Here is a 12,043-nt window from a genome sequence, read left to right as displayed (position 1 = left end):
ACGAACACAACGTTGTGTACTTCGTTGTTCATGTTCGTGTATTTTATGTAGCCCGTGCTTTGGCTTGTTTCATCATCAGCAAGCACAGAGAACGTAAGTCCCGTTCCTTCATACAAATAATATTGGCACGTTGACAACCAATACTGAATCACGATCGCGCGCTTGCGCGTGGCGTCGGGCTCCCACGATATAAATAAACGGCGTAACCGTCTCATTGCTCCCACGCGACGAGAGAGATAATATGGAGGCAACAATGCTTTTTCCAACCTTAGTGACGATGGCAATGCTTGCCTGCAGCTCTGCTGGAGATGTCCTCGCAAGACACCAGGTGGGAAAAGATCTGTGCTGTAAGTGTGTCTTTATCCCATCTAATTTTTTTTTCGAGGCAGGAATATTGGAACGCGTGTGCGACAAGGAATCTGATCTCAGGGCTGTTGAACATTACATGCACTGTATAGTCTTGCGGTTAGGGGTTCCCTCTCGATGGTTTTAAAGTTTTAAGCGCCACGTATAAAAGCGGACCATACCCAAAGAGAGCACCACTTTTGCCGTGATTCGACGTCCGGTTAGGCGTTCTAATTATTTGGTAACCGGAGCTGGATCAAGAGTTTAAATCGATAGAACCTGCATCAGGTGCAGTGTAAACCTAAAGTATAGCTTCACCGATTCATTAATGTGCACCTTTACAAGCAGACCTCTTTCTGAAACGAAGAAGGCTCCGCAGTCTCCATAGGGAGTTGTTCGAATAAAATGACTTCGAGTCTTTATAGACATCAACTAATCTCATATATGAGTTAAGGCCGCTCTCAGCTTGACGTTCAACGCTTTGGGGCACGCTTGATATGAACAGCTGCCAGTTTATAATAAGACTTCGAACCTCTTCCACCGTTGATGTCGTACGCCAGCTAACATTGTTCTTGTTGTTCAGAAGCATTACATTTTCATATACGTCACGTACACACACACACACACACAAGTATATATATATATATATATATATACAAAAATGAGCGAATGCTCCATGGCTGCACGTGAGGCATATGTTTACATGTCAAGCGTGCCACAATAATATCAAATGAAAATATTTTTACAAGGTGGCAAATTCAGTTGCCACACAAATGCCGTTTACCCCGTATTTTTCCGTGTCCCCGTTTTTTTTATAAAGTTCGAATGACACGTTTTTTGAAACACCCTGTATAGATACTCGAGGAACGATGTGACAGCACCAGAAGACACGTGTTTCGCCGTGTTTGCGGCTCGTCAGCTCTGGGTAGCTGCGCATCGTTCGGAATTGGCAAACCAGGGGTCGCTCAGTGAGCGATATACACCTGGGAGGGTGACTCAACACTCCTCAATGCCACAGTGCAAGCCAGTCAATTATAATGAGGGAAAAAAAGTCATTAAAGAAACAAGTAAATGACACTAGACGTGTTTGAAATTCAAAATTAGATTAAGATGGCTTCTATGGCTGCACGCAGAGAAACAGACACTCGTGGAACGATGCGACAGCACCAGAGGACACGTGTTTCGATGTGTTCGCGGCTCGTCAGCTCTGGGCAGGCAGCGCTGACTGGCGAAGCGTCGACCCCTAAATGTAACAGTAAATCTACTTCTAAAACTTTCCCATTTCATAGACCTTTTTTAAATGTAATAAACTAGTAATTGTTTTTAATCCTTATACGGTTTCCTAATCTCTTCATTACTTGTAGTCTATAATGTGACTCACCACTGTAAGCCCAGTGCAAAGCCAGTAAACTATTTAACGAAGAAAAACAGCACTTTAAAATAGAAAATAAGAGAAAGTTCTTTGGCTGCACGTAGAATATGTGTTTATAAGTGCTTAGCCCAGCCATACCTGCACCGGACAGCTGATACGGCCCTGTTGCGCCATCATCAGCACTGCGCACAATATATATTTTGAATATATATCGTATAAGGATTAGGAGGGCAGTTGACCACGAGAATGAAATATGCGGGAAAAATCAGGGAACGAGAAAGAGCTTACAGGGAAAACACAACGGGGAGTTTATTAAAGGTCAGCTCCTGGGGTACCTTGCCTTCTTGAAACTGCAACGATATTCTGGAAGCCCATATCGGATTGTGTCTGAAACCGCCCTTCATTTCCTCGAAACAGCCCCATGTTTTAAATAATCACAAATTAACCATTTCGAAACAAACATGGGGGCCGCCATTTTTATGACGGCAGCTGTTCACGCGGTCCATCCCGCTCACGTACGCGATATCAGTGTTCTTCAACACATCCCTCCCTCTCTACGGAACATACGGGAATGTAGACAGGCGATGGTGGCAGGGAGCGTCTGCTCGACCGACGTAGGCTTCTTGATTGTATTGTTTTTTATTTGTGGGATGATCTGCCTAATACCAAAACACGCTATTGATACCACTTCTGCAGTTAGGATTCGTGCAATTATGCTATTGCGTTCCGGTCAGCGCCAAACTGGCGAAGAACACAATGAACGTCACGTATCGTCAGCCGAACTGTGCTACGCCTACATACGGAATATATCTTGATTCGCATTGTAGGTATCTTTGATAAAGTAAGTCAACTCATTGCTTAAGTGAGGTCTTCACTCTCTTATCGTTACGGCTCACCACTGCTTCATCACTTGCTGCTTGCATGCACTCGCGCATACCTTTCTCTCGATTGCCTGGCGTTTGACGTTACAGGAACAGTAATCACACTTCTTGGCATTATAATCGGGTGAACAGGTTGTGTTTGGCAACGCCATGTTATCGTATACACACTGTAGGTACGTACGTAATAATTAGGCGTGAACGACAACTTTACTGCAGGTTCGCGATGAACGTATTTGCGTCTAGAGAGAAAGCACCAGATACAAGAACAAGCAAGATACTTACATGAGGGCGTACGTGGCTTATGAGAGCTCAAGAGTAGCATAAAATGAAAGAAGGGGGGGGAGGGGCGGCAGAACCACTGCACAGTACAATGTCACCGTGCAAGTGTAATTACCAGGGATATCTTCGCACCTTATTTCGGCTGGTTTACTAGTCCAATGCAACCATGCACCAACACGTTAATCAACCACTAAAAAAAAGAAAAAAAAAGAAGATGATGAGTTGCTTGCATACGTCATCTACACCATTATTGCATCTGGATCTGCGTGCTGGTTTCAGGAGCCAAGTTACTTCTTGTATCAATGCACATCTCCACACATTCCATACACTGTAATTTTACACGTAACATTGAATAGACCATAATTTTAATGAATACACAGAGATCATAAATCTACCTGACTCCCCCTCCCCCCATAATTCCTCGCAACAGGTAAACAAGTACACTGCAAGATGGATAGAATACAGGTGCAGTTGAGGTGTTCTGTGGTAAGTCTTAGGTGCAGAATGAGGTCATTCTCCACAAACCAGTGAAAGGGGTTGCAACACCATCATCCCACATGAACATAAAACCTTCTTCGTACCAATGTGTGTTTTACAAACCAAGGTGGGAATAGTGTGTAGAAAATGGCCACCTTGAATAGCAAAACTCGAGCAGCTCTGATGTCACAAACTTTAGGGCTATCAGTGGAATTGGCTGTATCTCTGAGGTCTTTGACATCCGCGCTTTAGTCGGGCATCTGTTCGAGAGCTTTTATCTCGTGAACTATGACACATAAAAAAATGATTGATCAGCATTATGGTGAGCATAGAGTTGAGCCCAGATTTCGCAGCATACAGGGTATTCGGCCAAACTATTTTGGAAGTACATTCAGTAGGCATCAGCCTTTGGGCCTGTTTTTGCTGTAATCTGTGACAGTGAGTTTCCTCCGGAGCTGACGTTTAATACATATAGGGATACGGGTCGACGTTTCGGCAGTCAGCACTGCCTTTGACGGGTCTCGGGTCCCGCTTTTATTGCCCATTTACCCATCCGTGTGAATTAACTTCCTCATTTCCCTGGCGCCCGCCATCTTCCCGTATGCCTCGCACAGAACGTCGCGGTCTACATTATCCGCTGGCGGATATATTTCTTTCTGACTGTAGTTCTTACGTTATCTCGGAGCACAGTTGCTTTGCTTCGTTCTCGTTCGGTATAGGGGGACTGTGAAAAGTCTACTTTTGCTTGCTTCGCTTACTTACTAGCCAATTTCTTCTCGTTACCAGGTGTAGCTATACACTGTTTGAACCCTGTAACACGTGTCTGCGAACACTGGTCTACCCAATACTAATCGAACTATCTGCCATGTTTTACAGATCCCGGCATGGACGTTTCCCGCGTTCGAAGGGTGTGGTGTTCCCTGGACAATTGCGTGTCCTCCCCGGGAGTGAAGTTTGTCTTTGAAGCGCAAGTGACTTTCGGTAAGGACGTTGTTTTTACGATAAAATGCAGCGCTCCATAGAAACCACAACAGCTTCGGTAGTGCGGACAAAAGTACATAGCTAAGTACGATGCACGCATTGTTAAAGAAGCAGTGAAAGAGTCCGCCATAATGTTATGTTTATTTTGTTTCTGGATGCGGCAGATTGCACGAGTAACAACAACCATTTTTCTGCAACAAAGCTGGTCGTAGCTAACCCGTCTCTGATCCTGACGGCAGTCTGCACTCTTAAAAATGAACTTCACCTCATAGCACGCTCCTAGCCAACCATAATCTGGAATGATATCGTTATCTGCCCTGATTTGTTGAAAACGGGAGGCGTACGCCTTTTCTGTGACAATTATGAACAGCATAAGTGTCACAGAAAAGGCGTACGCCTCCCGCTTTCAACAAATCAGGGCAGATAACGATTTCATTCGCGATTATGGTTGGCTAGGAGCGTGCTATGCGGTGAAGTTCATTTTTAAGAGTGTGGGGAACCCCTCAACTCGCGGATGGGCCTTTAAAGGAGCACTACACTGTTAAAACAGAACTTCACCACATAGCACGCTACTAGCCAACCATCATACCGAATGATATCATTTTGTGTCATGATTTGTTCAAAACAGGGGGGAGGCGCCTATCTGGGACAGATTATCTTGTCCCAGATAGGCGCCACCCCCCTGTTTTGAACAAATCATGACACAAAATGATATCATTCGGTATGATGGTTGGCTAGTAGCGTGCTATGTGGTGAAGTTCTGTTTTAACAGTGTAGTGTGCCGCCTTTCACATATTTTTTAATTTCTTTTTTTGAGGGGTGGGGGAGATGTTTTGATATGACTACTTCTGCAACAATAAAATAAGCGCCTGCGACAGGTGAGCTGCAGCGCCTGCGCCAGTCCTCCGTTCCGCGCACCTTTCAAAATTCATCCATTCGTGGAAAATGCGTATAAGGGAACGAGGGTAGGAGTATGACATACGTCATAACGTCAGCTATCCCGCTACCACTCTTAAAATGGAGTTTCACCAGATGAGGGTAAACCGTTGTTAATGTTAACGTCACCAGACTTACCCTTTCGTGGCAGTTCACACAGCTACGTAACTTCCGAGAGCGCACGCCTCCCGTTTTGAGAAATTTCCCCATTGATGATACCTTTTCCCGAACAACCCATTTTCCCATTTCATGATGGTCGATTAGCAGTGTGTAATGCGGTGAAGTTCTGTTTTAAGACTGTGGCACGGCCGATCATGTGACTGGCGACGTAAACTGGCGCGGATGAAACGGAATTAAGCAGCCCGTGACTCGAGAAGAAAGAAGCAAGGAAGAAAGGCACGAGAAGCGGCCAACGTCATTCGATGGCACAAGGCCGTACGTCACTGTTAAGGCCGTACGGAGGCTGTTTTCTCGAGTGTGTTGGTAAAATTGGTTGCGCAATGGCGATACACGGCACAGCGAGGATAGTTTGTATGGTATATCCTAGAGCTTGATGAATGAAACAAAGTCTCGAGTCTAAATGAAGCCCAAGATACAATTCAAATTACAAGTGCTTTTTAGTAGTCTTTTACTGCCTGTCATTGAATTTGGATCTGTTGCTTGGAATTGTATTGGTCGATCTAATGTGTCTCGTCTAGACTCGGTCTTGAGGAGGTATTTGATTATCGTCTACCGGAGGTTCCCTTCTTATGTCACAACGTTTCCCTCTGGGTCTTTTTGGCGATCGCCGATCGAGCCGTGATATTATTTTTTTATATAAATGTGTTCACAATCTTTTGGATGCTCGATCTATACTTGACCTTGTGTGTTTTCATGTACCCGCGCGCACTGTCCGGCACATGCACTTGTTTTATGTAGACAACATACGTGCGAGCCAGTCGCCCACCCACCGCATTCAGTTATACTTCAACTCAATGACTTCTGAAATTGACTTATTTTATCATTCTTTTTAACATTAATAGCCAGAAAATAGCCAGAGCCAACAAGGCCGAAACAGCTGTCCAGTACTGGCATGGCGACGTTTGAGTTACAAACATATGCTATAGGTGCAGCCAAAGAGCTCCGGCTATTTTTTCCTTTTATACTTCACTGGCTTTGCACTGGGCTTTCAGTGAGTGAGTTATCTCACCCTGACGGGAGGAATCACGTGTTACGTGACCTTCTGACGCCATCCGCTCAAACGTTGCCTGCCTGCGTACTGTTGATGAGGCCCAACAAGGCCGAAACAGCTGTCCAGTACTGGCATGGCGACGTTTGAGTTACAAACATATATATATATATATATATTATCGCAGCCAATTTTTGTACCCCGCTTCTGATCCTTTTCTTAGACAAGGGTCCGCCAAAAGGACCACACATAACTTGAGAGTGATGTGGATTGCAGCGCGACCGTAAATTGCGACAATCTTTCCTTGAACACACGTTTGTCTCCGTCTACCATTGTTCAAAGTTGTTTCAAGTCCAGAACGCAGAAACGCACCTCCCACCTCCCCAGAGTCTGGCACGTGGCAACACACGTGGCGCGAGGAAGACAGGGCGCAAATCAAAACACACATAAAAAATTACTCTTTCCTACGTTCCAGCTTTTGCATTATTGGCGGCAGCCGTGCCGCGCCTACCCCTCCTCGTCGGCGTCGGCGCGGCCACGCACACCTCTAGTCTCAGGCAAACCCGACAGCTGTCGCTGTTGGTGAAATGCCGCAAAGGATTAGCGTTATTTTTTGTTTTTTATGTCGGTGCGCTTTGAACCTTTTGTGTGCTATTATGTGGCCCTAACAATAAAATAGAACCTGCATGTCACTTTTGCTATCGGATGAGCCTCAGGGCGAAAACCGCCAATGTTTTGAGCAGAGACTGTCCTTCTCTCTTCTCTCTTCGAGACTGTCCTTCTCACATCGAACATGTGGAACTGAATGCAGACTAGTTCTCTGCGACGCCGCTTTCGACCGTGTGGCTATCTGAGGAAAGTAGCTGGAACACAGGTATAGCCGATTAGGCAGCGGCGGTTTTTTTAATTTTCACAATTTATCCGCAGAGTAACAGACTAGGCGGCATTATGGACATAAAATGTGGGGGCATAATACGTCCTCTAACGTCTACTTTAGCTTTCCGACACTGTTCTTATTTGTTTTATCTTCGTTACAAACCCCGAAGTTTATCGTGGCGAACCCTGTATATCTTCATGAGTAGCCCTGTGCTGTGCCTGCAAATAACATTGTACGGCATACCTCGTGAACCTGACCAAATCAAATAATTCTTTTTTTTTTCTTTCTATAGCTTCCTGTCATTCATTCCGTGCGTGCTTCCTCCTGCAGATAAGCCTTCCCAGCAGCTACTCGCAACGTTGACTCACTTAGTGTTCACACGCGACGGTCTGAAAATCCTCAGTGTGGAGCAGTATGATGCTTGTCAAAGTGTCTTCTCATGTCCTGTTGCCGCCAACACGCCACAAGTCGTCAACGTTACTTACCAAGTTCCCCACCTCGAAGAACTCACTGCTCGGGTAAGCCTATATATTGTAGTTTCTGTTCTAGATTATTCTCCATTCTATTTAGTAATCATTTCCAACGACGTCTCTTCGCTGCGATGACGGCCCTCAGGGCCTTTTAAATGAGCTACGGAAGGGCTCGATAAAATATGTCATAATTAGCACCATCGGCGATGTGACCCCACCTGTGCGTTGTAGAAGTGGACTACAAGGATACACCCTCATGGTGTACATTACACAAGGATCCTCTAAGGCAAGATCAGGATGTTGTGGCAGCCCGTGGACGATGACGACGCGCCTTCATTGCCGCGAGCTAGTGCACCTGGCAGCAAGTTCTACCGACGCCGTCCTGCGTGAGGCCACGTTCATCTTCCCGCTCAGTCATTTCGTCATCGCCAGTCAGAACTGACGTAGAGGAACACCAGCTCTTCATTTGGTGACGCGAACAACGAACACCATGTCCGGCGTAATTCGGCCATTCACCATCCTAAATTTTTGACACAGCCGCGAAACGCCTTCTAGCAGACAAGTCGCACCGGGCTCACTTTTCCACCAGGGACCCGCAGGGAGACCACGGCAAGCTCAGTTTACCGACTCCACCTGGTTTATGATGGTTCTCTCCGGCATTTCTCTGGCGACAACCAACATTCACGCTCTTGTACCGGTCGCGGAACTGTCGCCGACTCAGAAACAATCAGTCAACGCACTCACTCAGCAACAGTCAACGCAACTCAACCCACTCAACGGCATCAGCAGCTGACGCCATTAGCAACAGCTCAACCACTCAGCACTCACACCTCATCTGTGGAACCCGCCCGTATCGCAACACTCTCGTTCACGTCATCCCGCTGCTGCTGCATCAACTGCCACAATCACAAGCCGTGTGTCCAGTGGTCTGTGGAGGACGATGGTCTTCCTCCACACGAGTCCTGACTGGCGATGATGGAATGTCGCAGCGGGCAGATGTTCGTGGCCTCACGCAAGGACGGTGCCGGTAGGACTGAGCAGCCAGCACGGTAGCGCGTGGCAGCAGGGGCACATCGTCATCATTGGCGGCCATCATGTACTCCTCCCCCCACCCTCAGACATGGAGCGGGTAGAGACACGAGCCAACAAGAGGCATGGGGCAGGAATGCGCGGTCACTTGGCGGTCGTTGGTGAGCCACGAGTACCGGAGCGTCGAGGAGGGTGGCGGAGGCAGGCAGTGCGTGTGCGATGGAGGCGGCGTCAGCCGTAGTCACGAGCGTGTGCAGGCGTTGCCGAGGTGACGCGCCGTCAGGTTGAGTGACCGGCGGCTTGGCGATGCGGTAAGGGATGGCGTTGCTCAACCAGGTGAAGCTGGTAGATCCGTGGAGTACCATCTCGATGTACGTGGAGGCCTGGCTGGCGAAACGTGAGGGACAACGGTGTACCGCGACCGGTACCGGGCGTCGAAGCCGAAGTGTGCCGGGTCAGAGCGAGAAGATGGTGGCCTCCTATTACGAGCCCCCGGTTGAACGACGTGCTCGGGAACTCACGAGTTGTGCCGTAGCGCCATCAACTGCTGTCTGCACAGAGTTTGGTGGTGGTGTTGAGGTGGGCCGAATTGATGCCTAATGGTGGTAGTCGCTGTCGAAATGTGGGATGGTAAGCGGCCGAACTACGCCGAACATGGTGCTCTTTGTCCGGGTCACCAAACATAGAGGACAATGGTCTTCCTCCACACGAGTCCTGACTGGCGATGATGGAATGTCCCAGCGGGCAGATGTTCGTGGCCTCACGCAAGGACGGCGCCGGTAGAACTGAAGAGCCAGCACGGTAGCGCGTGGCAGCAGGGGCACATCGTCGTCATCACCGGCAGCAACCACACGTCCATCATCCGTCAGTCGTCCTCATTCTCCGCTTCATGGCAACAACGCGGACAACAACTGCATGCACCGCTGCATGCACCGCTCCGCGTCTGAGGGGGTAGTGATGTGGCGGCGCATGGACGACGACGACGCGCCTCTGCTGCTGCGAGTTACTGTGCCTGGTAGACGGTTTTACCGGCGCCGTCCAATCGTGAGGCCATGTCTACCTGCCCGTTGGGACATGCCATCATCGCCGGTCAGGGCTCGTGTAGAGAAACACCACCTCCTCCACAAGGTTCCTTCTAGCCAAACTCTTCATTTACACTGCGGGTATCACCTTAGTAGAAACCTTGAAGGTACACAACATGTCCTAGCTTCACGTGTTCGCGAGGTAGACTGCCCGCAAGGTACGCGTACCCCTATATTTCAGTATCTTCCGCACGCGCCTTCCACACCCAGAGATTGCGCCAGCCGCGCAATGACTTTGACCTTGTTAGCGAGAAGCTTACACGCGTAAGCTATCGAAAGTTAGCCGGTTGTTTGCTATCGGTTTGGCACTCACCGAGTATTCATAATTGTATTGAATCGCAAATTTTGACCTTGCTACCAAATAGAACCCACAGCCGTTTTCACATCTGTAAGTTAAGTAAAGAAAGAGGCGTGTCGCTGTGCAACGGTAGAGAGCAGTATTAAGGTAAGCTTCAGAGTAGAGTCAAAGCGATCCGGAAGGAATGCCACATACACATATCGTTGTCCTTTTATGTCGCATTTATTTCTACGTTCTCCTCTTGTGTCCACCCTCAGAGCGTTAATCGTGACGTTGCCTACAACGGCGGGCTCTCAGCAGTACCACCACCACTTTGCTTAATTTTTTCACCCTACACTCTAAATCTAGTACCGTCTAGAAAAGGGTAAAAATTTCAAAAAGTTTACCCTCTATTGCAGAAGTCACTCAGTATGGGCCATACCCTACATAAACGGTACATAGATTACCTATAGAGGTTACTGTCTCCTACCTACCAGAGGCACATGAAGTAAAACACCAGGGTGAATATTGATTAAGGGAACAGACATAACACACGCACGTAATACAACTACGTTGAACCATGCTGAACAGACGGAGAGACGCTGAGATCAGTGTTGCTAGACTGTCTCGCAAAAAACATAAACACTTTGTAGTGAACATACGGTACGAATACCCTCATAAACTTCCATTACTCCAATCTTGTGCTTTCTTCATAATTCCGAGCATGGACGAGCACAGTGCCGCCTCATGCGTCGAAGATGAGCTTTAACTTGCGGAAACAAAACAAAAACAAATGTATCGGGGTGATTCTATCGGAACTGCCGTTGTCTTGGGTTGCATATTTTGTTTTGTTTTAATATTTTTTCCAGGACGCAAGAAGCGATAGTGTGTTCTTTCACCCTCTCACATTGGGGTTGAAGGAAAGACGCGTCTCCGAAGACGCGCAATGATCAAAATATAGAAGAAAAAAATGTGTTCCTTCATCAATTTTTTGCGGACGATCTATTGAACGGATTTTTGGTCTGAAAACGGCTCCGGTATCAGGTAACCGAAGGGATCAGATGTTCTCATTGGGACAACTTCGTAGCTTTTATAATTAAAAAGTGAATTATTGAAAGTTAATGAGGACATTGCCTTTGGAGTTTGCTAATGCCCTCCTAAGGAGGGCCCTTCAGCACATGCTATGTTGCAATTGATTTCATCTCAGAAAAAGTGATATATATATTTAAAAAATATGTTCGCATTAGCTGGGACGCCCTGTATAGGTTACACGACGCTAAAAGCTACTATAAAGGGAACAAAGTTAGGAGTGTAGTGTGGCCCCTGTGCGAATATCCCTGATTGCTGCCTTATCACTGGACAGCTGCTTTCTCTAATGCGCAAAGGCGTACCGTCGTAGCGTATAGTTGTTAGCCATTCTCTATTTTCAGACGGAAGTTGCTGTGGTCTACGAACTTGAAAATGAAAACAATGAAGGAGTTGGATGCGCACTCTTAGACTTGGACTACAGACCAGAAAGCGCTCTTCTGGGATCGACCGCATGATGTCGGCGCTCCGAACGAATGAACTATGGAAACCTCGGAAACTGAAATTGCTTATTATGAATAAAACATGTCAAGGGCACGCATTGATAATGTTTCGGGTACTATAAATTGATTGTTAACCCATTTGATACCATTGTTCCCATTTGGGAGCAAAAACATTACCTTAGTCTAAGCGATCCCGCAACTTTATTAACGCCGACATGATGTCCAAATCAGCTTGCACTGCATGCCAAGATATCAGTACTCAAAAGTATGACCCGAAATCGCGCTTAGGGTTTTACGCTTTCAGTTAACAGGGAGATTCGTCAGCCGCATTTACCTCAGT

General features: G+C 47.1%; 1 protein-coding gene across 1 annotated transcript; it reads left to right on the top strand.

Moving 5' to 3' along the window:
- The first annotated feature begins 231 nt into the window (after positions 1-231).
- On the top strand, positions 232-11,801 carry LOC135400291 (uncharacterized). Its single transcript, XM_064632092.1, has 4 exons — positions 232-347; positions 4,231-4,335; positions 7,647-7,834; positions 11,605-11,801. The coding sequence occupies exons 1-4, from the start codon at positions 242-244 to the stop codon at positions 11,716-11,718; spliced, it is 513 nt and encodes a 170-aa protein (XP_064488162.1). The 5' UTR covers positions 232-241; the 3' UTR covers positions 11,719-11,801.
- Positions 11,802-12,043: the final 242 nt, after the last annotated feature.

This window comes from Ornithodoros turicata, chromosome 7 (genome assembly GCF_037126465.1).
Source record: "Ornithodoros turicata isolate Travis chromosome 7, ASM3712646v1, whole genome shotgun sequence".
Taxonomy (NCBI): Eukaryota; Metazoa; Arthropoda; class Arachnida; order Ixodida; family Argasidae; genus Ornithodoros; species Ornithodoros turicata.
Note: the sequence above shows the minus strand (reverse complement) of the source record. Positions and strands in the feature narration are given on the sequence as shown.